We start from the raw sequence: 22,308 nt of genomic DNA, 5'->3' as shown, positions 1-22,308 counted from the left end.
CGACCAGTTACTCTGGGTCACAGGACCTCATTTATTTCCTTCATGGTGCTTATCACTACCTGTGATGGGATTTGTTCACTTGTCTGTTTTATGTTCCCCCCATAAGAAGACGAGCCCCAGGCGAGCAGAGGCCCTGCCTGTCTTATTCAGTGCATATCTGCAGCGTCTGGACCAGTGCCTGACACTTAGCAAGCACTCAGATAACCCTTCTGGAAGCAAAGATGGAAGGGAGCAAAGAAGGAAGGAAACATAAGGGATGTATTACGAGAAATGATGGAGAGTTGATTCCCGGAAATATCCCAGGAGCCTCCCCCAAGCCCCTGGTCTAGGCATCAGTCCCCAGCGAGGTCCAACGCGGCTAACTCCTGCCATCTTGCATAAACCCGCTGGGTGCACGACACTGTTTGTCTCACATTGTCTCTGAACCAAAGAGCTGCATTCCACAGCCTGGAAAACACTGCCTGTCACAGCCTGTGCGCCAAAGAAATGTCACACAGCCCCCGAGGCCGCCGATGGAGGGTTCTCTGAGGCCAAGTCCTAGTTCGTATGTTTTCTTTTTTTAACATTTTGGTGGGCCGACGCAACCTGCTTTTTGGAATCCTGGCCTCCAGGAAAGTTTCCTGCAAGTTCTGGAGACGACACGTCTGGAACGGTGCCAGCACAGGGAACAGCAGGCCTCATGTCGCTGAGGAGGGACTCTGAACGGGTGGGAGGTGAGGGGCTGCGGGACGGGAGGGGAAGTGACTTGGTTGTCCCTCAGAGGGAAGAGCAGACGGCATCGGGATTGTATAGAACGCCCCTCCTTCCTCCACGAGTTGCCACCATTAGGAGAAGGATCAGGGTTTGAGTTCTGTCAACGAAAGTTTTCCCAACTCTGTCACCAACATGTAACAGCAAACGTCCTTCGGCCACTTCTTAGCTTCTTCCTCGGCGCCGTTTTAGCCAGACGTGGGTTTGTTCTTTGCGTAACATCCCAAGGTTGCGGAAGCCTGTTCCAGAGGAGCAGAAGTCCTGCTTCCAGGGAGGGGGACCCGCACTCGAGTCCCCGCTGTCTGAGCTGCTGCCACTTGGCAGGAAGGAGATGCTGCCAGGTCTCCCAGAACAGGTCAGAGAACGGACGGCACAAAATCATCTTTGTGGGCGAGCTGAGGTCTGCACGTGCCCTGGGCTGGTTTTCACCTGTCGGCTAGGAAGCGGCACTCAGCCATCTTCTCCCCACACACCCCTCCCGCCGAGAGCCGGCTCTCCTCCAGGGATCCTTCCTGGGCCGCTCCACTCTGGATTCCAAACTCTGAGATCGGAGCTCCCAGCAGGCACGCCCGGGGTGCAGGGCATGGAGCAGGTGCGGCTCTGTGCTCTGGGCACTGTGGGTGGCCGGTTCTTCTCCCCTCTCAGTACGTCCCTCTCTTCTTGGAGGGGAGCCGATGGCTTGGGTTCTGGAAAGCGAGGAATGGGAGGGGGCGGCTCAGTCCTCCTCGTCGTCCTCTTCGTCCTCGGGGTCTTTGTTGGGGGTGCACCTCTGGAAGCATTGCACCACGGTGGCCAGAAAGAAGCTGGAGATGATGGCAGCGATGGACACGGCCACGCCGGAGAAGATGATGATGAACAGGTCTGTGAGTGAGAGGCTGAACTTGCACTCGCTGAAGCTGGCCTCCGACAGCTCGTGCAGGAATACCCTCCTGTTCTCCACGGGCAGGGAGCACTGGATCTCGTCGAGGCCTGCAGAGAAGGTGGGCAGGGCGAGAGAGAGGGTTAGGCTGCCGCACAGGGTGGCCCACAAGCTCGCAAGGCAAGTGCTGACGCACAGCGGAGCGGGAGCAGCCCCCAAACGGGAAAACAGTTGATTTAAAGTCTCAGAGTCATCCCCACGGGAGAATTCAGAATGCTGGTCTCCCTTGATCAACTTTAAGGCACGGTGCTCTGATTTTGAATCGCTCAGGGTGGTGACAGAAGGGTATCATGGTCTTTTTTTGGGTTTGGAAGCTTGGTGGACCTTAATCCAGGCCTGGGGAAGACCCAGCCTTGAGCGGGGGCGCGGGGGAGATGCAGCGGGATGGGGCAGCGCCAATGGATGGCCCTGCAGTTGCTCACACTGTTTCCTAACTTGGACGCCATCCTCCTCCTCATCGCCCTCAGGACGACGCCGTCCAGAGGATCAGCACAGCCTTGTGGAAACTCCACTCCCCTCGAAGGGCCTTCCCTTGACAGGAGCGGGGAGAATAAGGCTCTGTCTGAAGGTGGCCCTCAAACGGTAGTCACCGAAGCTCACATGGAGCCCCCGGGTGCTTCAGAACCAGCCGCAGACTGTATGAAAATGCGGATTCCCAGGCACCACCCCTGGAGACTCAGATTCAGCAGGTCTTGGGGGGGACCCCAAACTCTGCATTTTTAAAAAGCATTTTTAATAACCAGGTGACTCTGGTGCTATAGCTCCAGGAGGCACACCCGAGGAGCATTATCTTCTGGTTGTCTGAGGGCTGAGAGCTTCTGGAACGTTCACCCCTGCTATGACCAAAGGTGCCCTCGTAAACTTGGTTTTGTATATTGGAGTTCTCTTTAAGATTTCACTGCAAGAGTGTTTGGCTAATTTAAAAACAAGTGTCAAATCTTTTGTCTAGAAAACTGTCACATCCGAGTACATGTTGAAAAAGTGCTTTATGACAATAATAAATGCTATCCAGAACTTACCACAGGCCAGGCACTGTTCTAAGCACTTCACACATAACAATTCCTTTAGTCCTCATAACAATTCCACGAGGTAGGTCCTAATGTCATCCCCATTTCACACAGACTCAGAGAGGTGAAGTAACTTGCCCAAAGCTGCACAGCCAGTAAGTGGCTGAGTCTGGACTCCAACTGCAGCAATCCGGCTCCAGAGGCCTGGCCTGTAGCCAAGGGTATGTGAGGCTGGGAGGAAAGCCAGGAAGAGTAGAGCCAGGGACACAGGAAGTGACGCCATCTTCCCGTGGCTGCCACCGAGTGGAGTGGTGGCAGTGACAGAAGCTGTCAGTCACCTGGTGGTGAGGGACACATTCCTAGTGTGATGGGTTTATACCATTTTAGAGAGACCGGATGACCGCTCCCTTATCGGAACGTGGTTCCTCCGGGGTGCCCCATCTGCCACTCGGTGAAGCAAGGGGCGGCTGCAAGCACTGCAGATGGGCGAGCTCTACACCCTCCATTGACTTAGTGAGCCCAAGGGAAGACTTGTCCGAGGCAAGAGAAACTGAGCAACTTGAGGATGGCTCTCCATGCACTCACTTATTCATTCAACACGCATTTACTGAGTACTTAGCCTGGGTCAAGGGACCGGTGAGGAGCAAAGCAAAAAGGCCCCACCCACGGTGAGTGCAAATTCCAGTTGGAGAGACAGACCCTCATTCGCGCATTCAACAGATGTTTGATGAGTATCTATTATCTGCGGCCCTGGGGATACAGCACGAACAAAGCAAGGCCTTGCCCCAGTGCAGCGTACTTTTTAGACAATAAATGAGCGGATCAAGAAATACGTAGAATGTTGAAGACGAAACGTCAGGGTGAAATGATGGAGCGTCCGGGGTGGTCAGGAGGTATGGCTTCAGCTCGGATCTGAAGGCTGAGCTGTAGGCAGCCGCGGACGAGCAGTCCAGGCAGAGAAGAGAGAGAGTTGGAAAGAGCTCAGCGTTTGGGGACACGGCGTAGCCAGGGCAACAGCGAGAGCCAAGGGGAATTTAGGACCAGCCAAGGTGGAGAGACGGGCACGTGGGGAGAGGCAGCGCCTGACAGCCAGGGGCTCCGAGTGCCCATCATGAAGAGAGGCCCCACCTCCACCACCAACCCTGTTATGGACTCGGTTGTGTCCCCCTGCAGACGCCCAAATCCGTGTTGAAGCTCAACGTCCAATATGACTGTGCTGGAAGACAGGGGCTTGAGGGAGGTGACTCAGGTTAGACGGGGTCAGAGGGTGGGACCCTGATCTGATAGGACGGGTGTCCTTATAAGAAGAGGAGGAGACACCAGGAGTGGGTGCACAGGGGAAAGGCCCTGTGGGGACACAGAGAGAAGGTGGCCGTCTGCAAGCCGGGAAGAGGTCTCACCAGAAGCCAACCCTCCCAGTCCTTGATCTTGGACCTTCCAGTCTCCAGACTGTGAGAAATAAACGTCTGCTGTTCAGCCATCCAGCCTGCGGTATTTTTTTATGGCAGCCTGAGCTGACTAATACAAACCCTCGTTGGACATGAACAAGTTGTAGGCTTGTGTTAGTGTTAACCCACAAAAGACCGTTTATTACCAAGCACAATCTACACATCCTGACTGACACACAATATGAACGATAGACCAAATCAAGTTACTGCCTCGATTTTACAAACTTCAGACACAAGAAAATGCATGATATTCAAATGCATAAAGAGCTCAGATCTGCTTCTGATCTGGAAGAAGAGAGAAAAACAAAACAGTAGTGACTAACACTCTCGTTGCACTTACTACGTATGTGCAAACACTGTTCTAAGAGCTAAGCACATGTTAACTCAATTCCCACAACAGCCTTCTGAGGCAGGTACTATTACGATTATTACTATTAGTGCTATTATTTTGCCCATTTGTGGTGGAGAAAGCTGAAGCACAGAGAGTCCATGCAGCTTGCCTTTGGCAACACAGCTTCACAGAGCTGTAAAGACGCCATTTTGACATTAAGCTCAATAGCCTTCAATCTCTGCTTGCCTTTGGCCTCCTTCCAACTCTCAACAAAACCTTCAATTGTTCTTTTTTAGTGCTTTAATGATTTCAAAAAGCTGGCCCTCAACCCACCTCCAGAATTATCTGAAACCCAGGAGGATTTCTTCACACTTTGCTGATCAGTGGCTTCTATCCCGCAAAGAGCAGTCCTGCTAGGAGGTTGCTGTGCAACCCTGCCACCACCCTTTGGGCCACCACCCCTTGCGCCTTTGTCTATATTTCCTTCTCCAGCTCAGAACCAGAAGCTTCCTCCTTCCTTCTGTCCTGGCCCATCCTTTATATAGTCTACAGACAACCCACTGATGCTCTCCTCCCCATGGGAACCGTTGCCTAGCAACCAGACTCACATTCCCCCGTCCCTAAGTCAGTACCCACTTATAGACCCGAGGAATCAGCTGGACCACTGCTCTGCAGGTTTCCCCAGTTTACACTTGACTATGGGGTTTTTGACTTTCTTTTTCTTAAAGAAGCCAAACTTCTGAGCGTTTTAAATGCATTTCAACAGAACAGGAGAACTTTAAGATAGACTTATATTCTGGTTCCCTTGCAGACACTGTGTTTTCTTCAATGGAAAAGTGGAAAAATCAATTGACCTGCCTGTCTTTAACATCCTTCCCCCCACCAGCCACAGATGTTATGAAAATAAACAGGACGGACACCAACGCACTACATGAATGACAGGCAGTTCCTAAATCCCAGATAATATTTGCAATCCTCCAACCCATAACAGGCCATCAGGACCTAGAGAAACTTCCTAGAAGTCTTTTTCCTCGGTGAGCTGTACTAACTGGAAACAACCACAATAAAACGACACAAGCCTACAGGGCCTGCTGTTCAAACCCAACCTTTGCTGGCCGTGGCTCCTTGAGTCGATTCTGATTTCTACAATGCTCTTTGTGCCTTGAGATTAGGCTTGGCATTTTTACAAAGCGACGCTTTTAGAAAATGTCATCTCACATTTCTCTGTGGCTAGAGGAAACGGGCCTTTTTGAAAAAAGCCACACACCAGCCCACCAGGGGTGGGCGACTCTGGAACCATGTTCGATGGAGCTATCACGATAAGACGCGCTGACTTAATGGGTTTTCGTTGCTCACAAAGGGCAGAGAAATAAGAAGAGCTGGACAAAGAGAGTCAGCCAGGGAGAGGGCCAGCAGAGGGAGGCAGGGCATTGCGACCAGAGCGCTCTAAAGATACACACAAGGCCAACAGCAGAATCCTGGAGTTGGGGTCCTCTGACTTTGGGGTCCCCTCTTCTCTCCTGCAGCATCTTCCTTTAGATCGGAGTTTCTCAACCTCGGCACTGTTGACATTTGGGGTCAGATAACTGCTTGATGTGGGGGCTGTCCTGTGCACAGCTGGCTGTTGATCAGCATCCCTGCCTTTACCCACGAGATGCCGGCAGGACCCCCACCCAGTGTGACATCAGAAATGTCTCCAGACAGTGCCACAGGTCCCGGGAGGCGGGGCAGGGAAGGAGACAGAGCCCCCGGTTGAGAACCACGGCTTCAGACTAGAACACTTGCCTGGGTAGGTACCTTCGAAGGCAGGGCTGCTCGTAGGTTCTGAACAGACTTCTAGTTGTGAAACAGCTCTTTTTGACTCACGCGTTAAACAAAACAGAGGAAGGGCTTTATGGTAGAGACAAAAAGAGAGAGAGAGAGAAAAGGAAGGAAGGAAGGAAGGAAGAGAAAAAGGGAGAGAAAGACGCAGTCCTGGCCTCGAGGAACTTAGGTCCAAGAGGAGCAGCATCAGGACACAAACACAAACAACGATATTTTAAGAAGTGAGAAGTTGCATAAGAAAAGTCCAGAGAAAGCCCAGGGGAGCTGAGAGGAGAGAGGAGGAGCCCAGGAGCAGGCCAGCGGTGGCAGGGGGAGGAAGGATGGGCACGGGGAGGTGAGGACGGGGCGCCCGTGATGTCCCCACTTGACTGGAATGTTCTCCCTCCTTTCCTGAGCCCCATCTCCCCAGCTGTCTGAGTTAAGAATAGCCAACGAAAGCCAGGAATTACGCGGCTCTTTGTGTGTGCCGGCGGGCACCACTCTTAGGGCTTCACACATATTAGCCCGTTTAATCCTCAGGCCAACCCTATGAGGAGCCTACTATAATTATCCCATTTTACAGAGGATCAGACTGAGGCACAGAGACGCCAAATGACTTGCCCAAGGCTGCACAGTCAGGAAATGATGGAGCTGAGACTGACCCCAGCCACTACACTGTCCCATCTAGTCTCCCAGGCAGGGAGACCCGAGGCTGCCCTGGCCCCCCCACCCCCCAACTCCACGCCTCAGGACAAGTTCCTTCCAGGCACAGTGTCTTTTAAAGAGATGCCGTAGAACCCTCCAGCTACCCTCCTGGTCCCCAGGCCCTGAGCTGGACAGACTCAGAAGGTCCCGTTGCCAGCACAGCCTCTGGAGGCCCGTGTCAGGAGAAGGGCTCCGTGGATGCTCTGAAATGCAGACGAGAAGGGACGCCCTCCGTGAGTAGCCGGAGAATCACTGCCAGGAATGGAGAATTTGGATTAAGAGATCAAAAGTGGCAGCCACGAGCCACACTCAGGCTGCAATGTGTTTTTGCGTGTGAAGGCAGCGGTGGTGGTCTTTTATTTTAAGAATCTGAAAAGACATTTAACTCAGGAGAGAGGGCAGCACTGTCACATGGAGACCATCGTCAGGCTGCTGTAATGAGACAGGACACCTGCTGTGGGTCTGCTCACTCATCCGTGTCACCTGGCCGGCCCCAAGCACTTGAGTGTGCGTCCCCCGGGGCAGTGTGCTTCCGCCTGTCCTGTGTCCTGGAGGCAGCCGGGACGTGGAAGATCTCTCGGGAGCCTGGAGTCTGGAGCTGTGGTCCTCAGGCTTTTGAATTTTACATAATCTTAATAAAAAAATTTTAAAAAAGAAATAGAGGAGACGGACATAGGACTGCAGTTTATAATTCTGCCCCGTTAGGACGTTAAGCGCGAGCACACACACACACACACACCCCATCATCGTTTTATAAAAGAGAGAACATTTGTCCACCATTAAAACTAAGAAGGGCACAATATGATTAAATAGCGGTAAATACATTTGGCCTTCAGAAAACTTACCGCAAAGCCCTCATTGCTCTCATTTCATGACGGGCCTGTGCGTGCCTGGGCAAAACGAGCGAGTACCATCCGCATCCCTACGCTCCCTCCCACGGGAACAAGTGCCCGGGGCTTCCTTATTCTTCAAGACTAGAGGTCGGAAAACAACAGCTCCAGGGCTGACTCCCCCTTTCCTCCCCTTCCCGCTCGTCTGTGTAAGTGAAGTCTTATTGGAACACAGCCAGGCCCATCAGTGACGCATTATCTAGGGCTGCTTCTGTGCTGCAATGGCAGGTTTGAGTAGTTGCAAAGGATTACATGATGCACCAGGCCTAAAATAGTCACTATCTGGCCCTTTACAGGAAGTCTGCCACCTGCTGTTCAAAGCGACCCAGGAAACGCCTCCTCTGGGAAGCCTGCCCTGAATGCTTCCTGTGTTTTCCCCGCCCCTGAGTGGAGCCTCTCCTTCCTGGCCTCCCCCTACCTCTTCCAACAAGGTCAGCTCTTCCACAGGGGGGACTGGGTCTCCCACGTCTGCACCCACAGCTCCCAGCTCAGAGCCTGGCACTCAGAACACGAACATCGCAAAAACCGAGAAAATCCAGAACAAGTCAGGAGCGTCCAGGTGAGAAGGCTCCTGCGTGCAGTTCCTGCCGGGTCCTCAGGTGGGCTGCGGGTCTGTAAGCCAGGACTGGCTTGTCAAAAGCCCATCAGAGACGACTCCCCATTTGCGATGAGCTACAGGGCATCCACTCAACATGCAATCTGTTGAGTAGACAAAATCTTTCACACTCGGGGTCCGTAAACATGAATGCAACAGATTCTTAGTGGCAACAATGTTGGGAGCTGTCAATTTTTGTGATTTCTCTCCCTTCTTCAGCGAAGTGCACCCCAGATGTGAAGAACTCTTCCTATTTATTACAGATGATTTCTGAAATCACAAGAGTAATAGCTGGTGGGTTCAACAGATAACACGGTTCCTGCCCTGGTCTAGACTGAAAGATGGGGAGGCATGGGATTCAGAGGACAGAGGTTAGAGTGTCAGCTTCGTTACTGAGAAAACTGCTGGAGCCTCATTTCTACCCCACAGACGGCCCAATTCTCCCTACGGCAGACAGAATGAGGCTTTTACAGAAAAACTTACATCCCATCATTCCTCTGCTCAACACCCCTCCCTGCCAAGGTTGCTTGTTTTTCTCAAAGTGAAACCCACAATCCTTGCTATCTTCCCCGAGAACCCCTCCCCTCCACTTTGCTTGCTTTCTCAAATACCCGGAGCATGGGCCTACCTCAGGACCTTTGCACCTGTTCCCTCTGCCTGGCTCTATTCTTCCCTTTCTTAAGGTCTGTGCTCACATGTCACTTTATCTGAGAGGCCTCCCCATGCCTCCATCATTCTCCATCCCCCGCTGGCTTTATTCTTCTCTATAACACTCAGCACGAAATCACTCATTATGCGTGTATTCATCTGTTTCTTTCCTGCTTCCCTGCCCCTCCCCAAAGGTCAGACTTTCTGTTTTGTTTCCTGCTCTACTTCCAGTACCGAGAACTTTCAAACAATATTTTTGAGTGAATGTTAGCAAATTGGCTAACCCGCCTTGTAGCCTTACCACGGGCCAGGAATCCTCCCGGGCATCGCCTACACTCCTTCACTCCACAGAGCAGACTCTGCGGCTGGTACTGGGATGACCCTGGTTCGCAGATAGGAAACTGAACAGTTAGGATACCTGCTTAAGGTTATCCAGCTAAGAAGTGGTGGACCCAGGACGTGGAACCAGGCACTCTGACTCCAGGCCCTGTGCTGTTAGCCATCACCCTGTTGCCTTAAAAACGCTTGCAGAGGTTATTGTGGGGGCAATGAAGACCCAGCAGGTCCTAGAATTACGCCAAAGCTGCACAGTAAATGTGTAAACCCGGTTTGGAACCCATGAGACCTCCAGCGGTGGCCCAAGCCCAGAGTACTCAGTGGAAAGAACACAGAAGGTCACGCTGTAGGGTGTGGGTGTTTATTGGTTTCCCAGGGCTGCCGTGACAAATGACCACAGACTGGGTTGCTTAAGACAAATGTATTCGCTCACAGTTCCGGAGGCCAGAAGTCTGAAACGAAAGTGCCAGCAGGGCCGGGCTCCTTCTCAAGGCTCCAGGGGAGAGCCCTTCCTGGCCTCTTCCAGTTCTGGCGGCTCCTGGCACTCCTTGGCTTGTGGCAGCATCGCTCCAGTCTCTGCCTCTGTCTTCACACGGCCTCCTGCTCTGCATCTCTTTCAAATCTCCCTCTGTCTTTCTCTTGTCATTTTGGATTTAGGGCCCATCCTAAATCCAGGATGATCTCATTTCTAGATCCTTAATTACGTCTGCAAAGCCTCTTTTTCCAGATAAGGTCACATTCACAGGTTCCAGGGGTTGGGACCTGGACACATCCTTTTGGAGGACCCATTTGACCCCCTACAGGTGTCCCCGGGGTAATAGTATTCGCTGCCCTGTGGCTTCCCCTCCATGTCTCCTCTTTGGAGGCAACTCTCAGACTTCTCTTTGGGCAATCACCTCTCACCCCTGGGGTACCTCTGTCTTGGTGTGACTTTCTTAAAATGCTTGACCCTTCTCTGGCTGGGGGTCAGCATATGACCCACCCTGGGCCAGTCTCTCTGGCCCAATATACTGGATCTTGAGGGGATGGACCAAAAAGATGGCTGAAGCCAACTCAGTCCAGCACCCCACCCTGGACGAATCGCCCCATTGATTGGATTCCGCTTTCTAGACTCCCAGAGCGGCCTCATTCTTGCCGGAGCCTGCTGCCCTCAGCCTTCTCTTCACTTCTGCAGATTCCCTGACCTCCCTGCCGTGGTCCCTTCCTCGCTTCCCTTGGCCAGGGCTGGCTTCTGTCGTTTACACTCAAGAGGACCAACTAACCACGGATTATAGGAAAACAGTTCAAGGACGAGCTGCACACTTGTCCTGTCTGCCTGTCCCACAGCCACACGCCATCTCACTCTGCCCAGATGTCCTACAAATGTGCCTGGCGGTTCCAGGGGCTTAAGGGAGTGGGAGCGATTTAGGACAGCTCACCTCCCCTCTTAGGGAGGCAACTCCGTGAACGGGCACACCTGATGGGAAGCTGGGCTCCTTCCTTCTGTCCTGATCTGGGTCTTCCTCCAGGCCATATTCACCTTCCACCAAAGTGGGTTCCATTCTGGCTTAGGGAGAATGGACCACTGCTCCTTCCCTTTACAACACCTCTTCCTTCTCCACAGGGCACATGGAGCAGAGACGGGCCACCTTCCTTGTGCAGGGCGGCTCAGCTCCCGGCCTGCTGCCACCCTTCCAGGCTCTCTCTCCTTGACTGATGACTTCTCCCCAGCAGCTGACACCTGAGCTGGAGAGGGTGAAGGGCTCCCATTCTCCCGAAATAGATGGTGACACAGCGGATGGTAGATTGAGATTAATCTCTCACCCCTTGCAGCAAACAGGCCTGCAGCCAGAGGATCTCTTGGGGCCTTTCCCCTGATCTGGCCTCCCAGGAACTGCCCAACCCAGATCAGCGACAGGCTCTGCTAAGCACTCTTTGTCATTAAAACTCTATTTTTGTTTACCTAACTCCACTTATTATACAAAGCCTGTGTACGCAGTGAAACAATAGAAATAAACAGGAGGAGGATAAAAGAGCCCATAAATGCATGTTTAACACATTGGCTTACACCTTTCTGGATTTTTCTGCGTGCACGTGTATATAAATCCTCTAAGCAGAAATATACTCTGCCACTCCATTGGATCACCATACTGGGAACATCTTTCTAGCCAATCAGATATCACTTGTAAGGGAGGATATTTTATTATGTAAATGAGCAGCGATTTACTTGTCCAATCCCAGGAGGTTTCCAGTTTTTTTCTCATTAGAAGCAAAGTTGCTATGAGCGTCAGTGTACATGTTCTTTTTTTTTTTTAAATCATTTGGCGCTTTTTTTTTTTAAAGATTTTATTTTTTCCTTTTTCTCCCCAAAGCCCCCCGGTACATAGTTGTATATTCTTTGTTGTGGGTCCTTCTAGTTGTGGCATGTGGGACGCTGCCTCAGTGTGGTTTGATGAGCAGCACCATGTCCGCGCCCAGGATTCGAACCAACGAAACACTGGGCCGCCTGCAGCGGAGCGCATGAACTTAACCACTCGGCCACGGGGCCAGCCCCCGTGTACACATTCTTAATTATTTCCCCAAGACACATTCCCAGAAGGTGAGGACCGTGTGAGAATCCTGGAACTCGTGCCCACGATGGATTTTGTCACTTTTTAGCTTTGCCAACCTGACAAGCCATCAAAGAGCGTATTGTTGATTTAATTTCCATTTCTCCGATTGCCAGTAGAGATGAACATTGTATGGTGTGCTCATTGGCCATTTGGAGTTGTTCTTCTGTGAACTGCCTGCCTGAGACCTGTGCCAAGAGCTTTGCAAGTCTTATCAAGGTGTGAGAAGGCCCTAGTGACAAGGAGCACCGGAGAGAGAGGGTGGTTGATCCCTCTGACATCTGTTAGTCACTCTCCCGGCCACCTCTCCCCTTTATTTACAGACGGGAGGCCCAGAGACGTTAGGCAGCTTGTCTAAGGTCACACAGAGTCTGGAGGGAATCCAGGTCTCTGGACTCCCTGTTTAGTGCTCTTTCCAGGCACCGGGTTCTTAGTTCACTATCAGCACCTGGAGACGATGCGGGTACCATGGCCACTGCTGCAGCTGCTCGGTGCTGCAAAGAAGACCCACGAGGGGCATCCGAGGGGGCGTCGAGGATGGCGCTGCAAGGCTTGCTCCTGCTTCTTGGGGGCAGGCTGCCGGGGAACACAGGCTCCGGTTTCCTACGCTGCTGACTTTTGCTCCCCCGTCCCTGCCTCACAGGGGCAAACTCCCAGCTGTCCTCCGTGGCTCAGGGCAGATCTTCCAGCTAAGCGCTCGGCTGATGCCACCAGAGAAAGATGCATCAGAGCATCGGGCCCAGGGCTCCTGCTTGGCCCTGTGCCACAGAGCGCGTCCTAGAGAAGGAGCGGCGCGGAAGAGTGGGTCCCGCACCAGAGCTGCGACTCGTGTCTGCTCGCCCACACTTCAGCCTGACTCCCACCCCTGAATCTTAGGACGCTGACATCAGTCCTGCGCATAAGAATGGAAAATCGACTGACCCGTGATGCGATTTTCCCAACCTGTCCTCCCTCCGGTAAGAAATGAGCAGAGATGATCCCTGAGGGCTGAAACTTTTATCCTCTAGGAGGCATGCATGCATTTCCATTGCCACCCCCACCATCACCATCACTGCCATCATCTCAACCATCACTCCATTGCTACTTCCACCACCTCCGCCATGTCCACCACCTCCACTGTGAAGTCCACCTCCCCCATGTCCACCACCTCCACCATGACGTCCACCTCCCGCATGTCCACCACCTCCACTGTGATGTCCACCTCTCCCATGTCCACCACCTCCATCATGACGTCCACCTCCCGCATGTCCACCATCTCCACCATGATGCCCACCTCCACCATTTCTACCACCACCACCGGTGCCACCTCAATCATCAGTAACAGACATTTGCTCTGAGTTGGGCCCTGGGCCGAGTGCTGGGGATACCAACCTGCATCTAGTTATTATTAATGATCTGGTTAGAGGGAACCTTCTGGCCAGGCCTGTGTGAGGAAGTCTAAGACCGCCCCTGTGAGTCTGGTCCCTCCCGGTGCTCACGGCGATCAGTGCTCCCTGCTGCCTTGGAGTGCTCAGAGACACCCACTGTGGCTCCCCGCCTTGACCTGCCCTCCTGAGCACCCACTGTCCCAAGTTAATCTCTAATGGTGGGCTCACTGGCCAGCTGGAAGAAGCCATATGTTGAGTGTCTCGGGGGTGATGAGGGGCGTGCATGTTAAGAGGGCCGTCCCCAATTACACTGTTGAGATGACATTCTACAGGGACGTAACATTTACTGAAACTACTAGTATTTACCAGGAACTATGGCAAGTACTTTGCCATCATCATGTCATTGATCCTCTTTCACAATAGCCCTTTAGAGCAGTGGTTCTCGACTGGAGGTGACTTTGTCCCTCAGCGGGCACTTGGTGATGTCTGCAGATACTTTTGGTTGTCACAGCTGGGTGAGGTGCCACCGGCATCTCGTGGGAGGAAGACAGGGACGCTGCTCGCCATGCTACAGTGCAAAGGACAGCCCCCAGGGCAAAGAATTAGCCAGCTCCTAACGTCAACAGTGCTGAGTCCGAGATGCTCTGCTTTGGGGTATTTTTTTCCTGGTCTCATTTTTTTAAAAAAACTTTTAATTCTGGTAAAATACACATACCATAAAATTGACCATCCTAACCATTCCCAAGTGTCCAGTTCGGTGGCATTAAGCACATTGATGTTGTTGTGCAGCCATCTCCCCCTCCAGCTCCAGAACTCTTTGCATCCTGCAAAACTGAGACTCTGTCCCCATTAAACACTAACCCTCCATCCCACCCGCCCTCCCTCCAGCCCCTGCCACACCATCGTCCTCTGTCTCTATGAATTTGGCTCCTCTAAGGGGCCTCAGATAAGTGGGATCATACAGCATTTTGTCTTTTTGTGACTGGCTTATTTCACTTAGCATAATGGCCTCAAGTTTCATCCATGTTGTAGCGGGTGGCAGAATTTCCTTCCTTTTAAGGCTGAATAATACCCCATTGTGTGGATGGACCACATGTTGTTTATCCATCATCCATGAATGGATACTTGAGTTGCTTCCCCCTTTTGGCTACTGAATAACGCTGCTATCAACACAGCTGTGCAGATGTGGGGGATTTTTTAGCTGCAGAGACCAGGGCTCAGAGAAGCTGTGCAACTGGCCCAAAGTCATGCCACTCGTCTGTGAAGGTCTGGAGGTAAAGGCAGGCCCGCTGTCCCCAGAGCCCACCCTCTCTCCATGATACCGCGGTGCCCTCAGTATTGACCGGCCATTTGTAGAACTTGACTTGGCCTCTCCTCGGTGGACAATTTCATCCCAGCCATGAAACTGGACTTTATGTGTCCCCACTCCCTCGTCTCTGCTCAGCGGTGTCAACTTTCCTCTTTCCTCTGGACCCCGTCTGTCTTTCCCTCTTACCATGCGAGGCCCACCTCTCTCTCGAGTCCCTGGTGGGCTCCCCCATCTGTGCTGCTTGTGACAATCGCCCCAGGACATCTCCCCACGAGTGCTGGCCTTTTTCCCCTTCCGCCCATAAAGTTCTCTCTATGCCCCAAACAGCTCCCAAATCATTTACCCACGAAGCAATTCGTCGTCCTGGGAAGTCAGGAGCCAGGCTGTTTTTTTGTTATATTGATGCTTCTTTGGACAGTGAGGGCTGAGAGTGGATCCAGGCCCCCGGCAGCAGACGCCTTCACCTGGCAGTGGGTCCCGGCACCGTGGCAACTGCCATCGCTAGGGTCAGAGCTCTGGGTTGTTGGGAAGTGACCACAGGGGGAGGCATTGTGGGGAATGGGGGCGCTCATTAGAAACGACCTGTGCAGGCGGAGAAGACCTCCCCTTTATCTGACCCTCTGCTTTCACAGGTGGGGAAACAGGCCCAGAGAAGTGAAGTGACTTCCCTGTGGTAGACAGAACGATGCCCCCGAGACGTCCACACCCGAAGCCCCAGACCCTGTGCGTGTGTCACCTTATAGAGCAAAGGGACTTTGAAGATGTGATTAAGTCAAGGGTCTTAAGAAGGGGAGATTATCCTGGATTATCCAGACGGGCCCAATGTGGTCACAGGGTCCTTACAAGAGGGAGGCAGGCGGGTCAGAGTCAGAGAGGAGATGTGACAATGGAAATGGAGGTCAGAGTGACAGGGGGCCACGAGCCAAGGAATGTGGGCAGCCTCTAGAAGGCGGAAGAGGCCAAAGGAAACCAGGCATCCTGATTTCAGCCCATTTTGGACTTCTGACCTCCAGAACTGTAAGAACTACATCGGTGTCATTTTAAGCCACGAATTTGGTGGTGATTTGTTACAGCAGCAACAGGAGACTAACGCATTCCCCCAGATCACACAGCACATCAGTGGCAGAGCAGAGCTGAGGAGCCAGTGGCCCCCACCCTCAGTCCCAAGCGCCTGCAGTGACACCACGTTGAGACACATCTGTGGCAAAGTGCGAGCCTCTGGAACTGGGTCCTTGGGGCGGCGACACAGGTGTTGACAACAGCTGGCATTTGTCACGGGCTTTCTGTGCACCGGGCACTCTGCTGAACACATTACAGGGGTGACCTCCTAGACCCTCACGATGGACTTAGGGATATTATTGTTCATATTTTACACATGAGCAAACTGAAGCACAGAGAGGTCAAGCAATCTGCCCAGGCTCACACAGCTAGTGCATAAAGGAGCAGGGTTCAAACCACGGTGGGTCTAATCCGAAGCCTGTGCTCTCAGCCGCTGTGCGACGTCTCCCTCTAGGGACGGCCGTGTGATATGAGGGAAGCGCACCGGCCAGGGAATGGAGCCTCGGCTCTTTGCTTGGCTTTTCACTAGTTTGCTGTGTGGCTTTGGGCAAGTCACCTGGTCTCCCTGAGCCATGGTTTCCCATCTGAAAATGAAAAAGAGTAGACTGGATAATCCTCAAATCTAAGCTTTTCTGAGCCTTCTGGAATGTTCATTCCACAAAGGCAGAGGCTTTGCCAGGTCCATGGCAACGTGCTCGGCACCTGGAGTTGAATTTGCTTTCACAGAGCGCAGTCTGCTCTGGTTCCCACTAAGATGGCCAAGTCGTCTTCGGTTTACACCACGCCAAGGCCAGGCTCTGACCCAGGGACGTGCACTGACTAATCTAGTTCTGAGCCTAAAGCAGGGGCTCTGGACCCAAGAGGGTGAGGTTGCAGTTAAGGGACCCTAGCTCCTGATATGAGATTTGAGAAGCCGTGCAATGGTTAGTGACAAAGATCTGAGAGCCAGTCTCTGCGGAGCGTGGACAGAAGCACGACAAATATTCATGGAGAAATGAATGACAGCCCTGATGTGTCTGGAGGCCCAGGTCCCATGGGCTCACGGGGACAGCCGCAGGAGGTCAGGGTCCTGGCTGAAGGGGAGCTGGACGCGAGCAGCACATACATGACACATTTGAGAAGCCAGTTCTGGCTGCTGGCAAATGGTCTGGTTTCCGACGATGACTCGGTGTGAGCAGAGCGGGACCCGAGGGGACAAGAGGCTCAGGGCTTCTTCTGTCTTTCTTGGCTGCACAGCTGAAGAGCTCCGTCGGTTTCGGTTCAGGAAGAAGCAGGGGTGAGAAGGGGCAGGGAAGGGAGCTGGAGCAATGGCTCCGGGCATCAAGGTAGGGACAGCCACTGGATTTCAAGCACACTGGACCCTCCCTCAAGACATGTTTCCTTGGCCAGTGGAACCAGGACAAAATGAAAGGAACCCCAGAGAATCAGAATCAGGGGACAGAAGCATCATGGGCAGAAATGCCCCCCAACACTTGATGCTCCCTCCAATACCACTGACAAGTGGTCATATGGTCTCTGCTTGAATGCCTCCAATGACGGCAACCTCACTACCTCCCTAGGCAGCCCATTTTCGGAGCCCTAATTGCTAGCTGTTCCTCCTTATAGTGCATCAGAATCAGTTTCCTTGTAGTCCTAACCATTTATCTATCTTCTGAGGCCAGAACAGGTCTCCCGTATTCAGTGACAGCCCCTCAGCCATCTGGAGACAGGGCCATGTCCTTCTGAGTCCCTACTTTTGACAGTTAAACATCCATTTTTCCCATATCAACATGGTCTTGCTCTCCAAATACAAAGGAAGCTCGGGTAACTGCTTATAGGTTGTGATTCAAAGAAGACCGGGGGCCCCAACCCTCTCCCCTGACCTGCCCCATCCGAGTGTCACCATGCCTGAAACGCTACTCAGATCAGTGGCTCAGTGATGAGCAGGGGTCCCTTCCTGTATTTGTTCCAGGTTACTCCTCAACTCACTCATACTTTGATGAGAATCAGTTTACTAAATTGGTTTCTCCAAGCAAGGGGGAGCTTATGGAGGCCTCCTCTGCTCCACTCTTCTTCCCTCTGCCCTGTCTTGGCGTCACTGAGTCATTCATTCACTCAACAAACATCTATTGAGCACCTGTTATAGACCAGAGCGGCTCTGGTACTGGGGCGATAACAGTGAACGAACAGACAAGTCCCCACTCTCATGGCTACAATCTAGTGAGGGAAGACAGATAGACTATGAGTAAATCAGTAAATTGAATGACATGGCACATGGCGACAGCTGCTATGGAGAACAGAGGAGCAAGGAGGGGAGGGAGGAGAGCTGGAGGCAGCATGTCATGGGGTTCAGTGGGGCTGGGAGGGAAGGCTCAATGAGAAGGGGCACGTGAGCTAGGTGCTGAAAGGAGTGAGCGGGCAAGTCATGTGGACATCCAGGGGCAGGGCGTTGCAGGTAGAGGGAGCAAGTGCAAAGGCCCTGAGGTTGGAAGGCGTCTGGTGTGTCTGAGGAGGAACAGGGAGTCTGGGGTACCCGGAGCAGAGCGAATGGAGGGGAGAGTGGTAAGAAATTAGGTCAGAAAGAAGGGAAGAGGGAGTCAGATCATGGGACCTCGTAAGCCCCTGGAATGACTGTGGCTTCTACTCTTGATGATGTGGGAGTCACTGGAGAGTTCTGAGCAGAGGAAGGATGTGACTTGACATCGGTGTGCTAAGCAGGAGGGGGTCACTGCTCCAGACGAAGCTCCCATAAGAGCAGAAAGGAGGAGCTGAACTCGCTTTCACAGGTGTTGCGTCTATTCTGGCTTCCACTAAGGTGTTCGAGTCACCTTTGATTCCGTCCAAGTCAAGGGTCTGAGCTGGGATGACTCACCCACCAAGTGTGGTTCCGAGCCTGAGGCAGGGGCTAGAGACCCAGAGGGTGGGCTTGCGGCTAAGGGACCCTCATTTCTGCAATGAGATTCAGGAAGCCGTACAATGGTTAGTGACAAAGATCCCAGAGCCAGTCCCTCGGGGTCATCCCTCCGTTCTGCCACTTCTTGGCTGGCGTGACCTTGGCCAAGTTACCTTGACCTGTCCATGCCTTGGCTTTCTCACCTGTGAAGTGGGGAGGTCCTTGCCGGCACCGACCTCTTTGGAAGACACTAACAGACTCAGAGCCACGCCGTCCAGGACAGCAGCCCCAGCCACATGCTGAGAACTTGATATGTTGCCAGTCTGGACTGAGATACGCAGTGAGTATAAAATCCAGCCCAGAGTTTGAAGACTTTGTATGAAAAAAAGAAAGGAAGAATATCTCATGAATGATTTTTCTACTGATTACAAGTTGAAAGAATAACACTTTGGATATGCTGGGTCAAATATTAAAATTCATTTCATCTGCTCATTTGATCTTTTTAAATGCGGCTACTAGAAAATTTGAAATTACACAAGTGGCTCGCATTCCATTTCTCTTGGGCGAGCTGCCCTGACGTGCTCAGCTACATGTCTGGAACACGGCGGAGATGCAATAAGCGAAGCCAGTGGGAGCAGCCCGCTCGGGGCAGGAAGCAGGGACGAACCCCAAGCAAAGAAACAAGAGCCCCATTCGTACCTCGGTGCTTATCTCCCCACGTGCACACAAGTGAAGCAATTTGTGTTGACATCACAAAATCACAAGGGCTGGACGCCATTTTGGAGGCCCCCTCATCCAAGCCTCCTCGTCTGGCCAGGAGGGAGGTTATCAACATCCTCTGGAGTAGTTTCTGGGGCTGCAGTGACAAAGGACCACAGACTAGGGCCTTAAACAACAGAAATTTCTTGTCTCCCAGTTCTGGAGTCCAGAGGGCCGAGATCAAGGTGTCGGCAGGGCTGATACCTTCTGAGGGTGTGAGCAAGGGTCTGTGGCCTCTTTCCCGGACTCTGGTGCTTTGCAGGCAATCTCTGGCACTCCCTGGCTTGTAGCATCCCTCTGAACTTTGCCTTCATCTTCACATGGCATTCTCCCTCCGTGCGCATCTGGGCGTTCAAATTTCCTCTTTTGTTAAGGGCAATAGTCATACTGGACCAGGCCCCACCCTAATGGCCTCATCCCGATTACATCTGCAGTGACTCTTGTATTAATTATGGTTTTCACTTTGTGTATTTATGATGCTTTGACAGCTTGGAGCCTTGCGACCCAGGGAGGGACTGCCCTTCCCAGGGTTAGCCATCCTAGAGACAGGAAACACTCGCCTGAGTGCACACCTGCGACATGCAAACCAACGAACGCCAGTCCATGCCCCCAACCACCGCCTTTTATCGGGCTCCTGCAGTCCTGGACCCTAAGTCACCGCAGAGCAGGTACTGGACAACTAGGGCCCGCCCTGTAGCCCAGAGCCTGCAGGAATTATTCAAATCCGCCAGCCCTGACCCTGCCCAGGCCGCTTACCCCCTCACCCACCCCTGCCTGTGGAAACCACAATGAGGACTGGTGCCTGCTCTTTGCTGTCACTCCCTCTGCCTCCTGGCCGTCCCTGCTGCTTCCCTGTATGGCCCTGCGCGGGCTCCCCGCCTCCTGTTTCTGGAGATCTATGAGCGTGAATCTTCTTCCTTCCTGATAGTCATTTCCGTGTTGGCCTGTCTTACTAAACTGATGAAACAAATCCTGGGTACCTTTAAAACAACCTTATTTCCAAATAAGGTCATAATCTGAGCTACTGGGGGTCAGGGACTCCACATATGAATTTTGGGGGACACAATTCAACCCATAACAACCCCCTTCATCATTGCCTGCTCAAGAATCTGCCGAAGCTCCTCGAGTCGGGGACCCCAGCAGGAAACCATGCCCCCCACCGCCAATGGGGTTATTTGAAGTGAGTCTATCAAAGGGGCTGTTTACAGAGGTGTGGGCTGGCCTTAGGAGTCGACGAGGAACACAGGGCAGTCCGTAGGCCTCTACCAGCATTGGGGGTGAGGGGCCTTACCACCCGAGCCTGAAAGGACAAAGGGAGTAGCAGTTATCTGACCCTGGAGAGGGAGAAAGACAGAGCTGTGGCCTCCACAGCCCCCACAGGACCCACTAGGAGTTCTAACGGTGGGTGTGTGTGCCTGTCTGTCCACGTGTTGCACTGAAATAAAGTTAAGGGGCGGGGGACACAAAATACTTGTCCATGTGTCAGCGCAGGAAAGCACCCAGAAGCAAAAAGAAGACATTAAATACTCTATGCCATTCTGTGGCTATAATTAACAAGACAAGAAATAACAAGTGTTGGAGAGGATATGGAGAAAAGGGAACCCTCATTCACTGCTGGTGGGAATGCAAACTGGTGCAGCCACTGTGGAAAACAGTATGGAGGTCTCTCAAAAACTTAGAAATAGAAATACCATATGATCCAGCTATCCCACTACTGGGTATTTATCCAAACAACTTGAAATCAACAGTTCAAAGAGATTTATGCACCCCTATGTTCACAGCAGCATTATTCACAATAGCCAAGACATGGAAGCAACCCAAGAGCCCATCAACGGATGAATGGATAAGGAAGATGTGGTGTATATATACAATGGAATACTACTCAGCCAGAAAAAAAGACAAAATCGTGCCATTTGTGACAACATGGATGGATCTTAAGCAAATTACACTAAGCAAAATAAGTCAGACAGAGAAAGACAAATACCGTATGATTTCACTCATATGTAGGAGATAAACAAACACATGGATAAGGGGAACAGATTAGTGGTCACCAGAGGGGAAGGAGGTGGGAGGAGGGTGATGGAATAAGGGGCACGTGTGTATGGTGACAAATAAAAACTAGACAATCGGTGGTGGGCATGATGCAGTCTATACAGAAACTGAAATATAATAACGTACACCTGAAATCACACAATGTTATAAACAAATATGACCTCAATAAAATAATAATAAAAAACCTATATGCGATTCTGGAAAAGACCAAACTATAGAGACAGTAAGAAGATCAGTGTTTACGGTGAGGAGGGGAGGCACGAGGAACGAACACGTGGGGCACAGGACAGTTTCAGGGTCGTGAAACTCTTCTGTACAATGCTGTGATGGTGGATCCACGACGTGATCCATTTGTCAAAACCCACAGGATGGACATCACAGAATGAACCTAATGTCAACTAGGGACTTTGGTTCATAATAAGGTGCCCATACTGGTCCGTCAGTTGTAACAAGTGGACCACACTAACAGAAGATGTTAAGAACAGGGGCACGGGGGTGGGGCGTGGGGTTGAGGGGCATATGGGAACTCTCAGTACTGTCTGCTCAGTTTTCCATAAGCCTAAAACTGCTCCAAAAAGTAAAGTGTTAATTACGAATAAAATAAAATAAAACAAAGCCAGCCCTTCACTCAGAGAAAATCACCCTGGGCATGTGGATGCATATCCTTCCCGTCATTTTTCTGCAGGCCTCAGTTCTTTCTCCTGGCCTCCAAGGCTCCCACATCTGCCTCCAACCTGTTTTCCCATCCCCTGGCTGTCCTGTACCAGCTGGGCATATGCTTCATCTCCTCACTACCTCCTCCCTTTGTTCCCGCCCCACAAATGATCAGTAGAGCTGTGGTTTTGCCATCATCAAGCAATTCCTGTGACC

At 52.1% G+C, this 22,308-nt stretch overlaps 1 protein-coding gene across 1 annotated transcript in view; it reads right to left on the bottom strand.

The window, feature by feature from the left end:
* Window positions 1-240: 240 nt before the first annotated feature.
* Window positions 241-22,308, bottom strand: part of LRRC38 (leucine rich repeat containing 38) — a 32,860-nt gene continuing 10,792 nt past the window's right edge. The window contains exon 2 of the mRNA XM_005607615.3: window positions 241-1,719. Within this exon, the coding sequence (XP_005607672.3) occupies window positions 1,466-1,719 (254 nt within the window). The 3' untranslated portion in view covers window positions 241-1,465. The remainder of the gene's footprint in view (window positions 1,720-22,308) is intronic.

Source organism: Equus caballus, chromosome 2 (assembly GCF_041296265.1).
Source record: "Equus caballus isolate H_3958 breed thoroughbred chromosome 2, TB-T2T, whole genome shotgun sequence".
In the NCBI taxonomy this organism is placed as follows: domain Eukaryota; kingdom Metazoa; phylum Chordata; class Mammalia; order Perissodactyla; family Equidae; genus Equus; species Equus caballus.
This window is presented reverse-complemented; position numbering and strand designations above follow the sequence as displayed.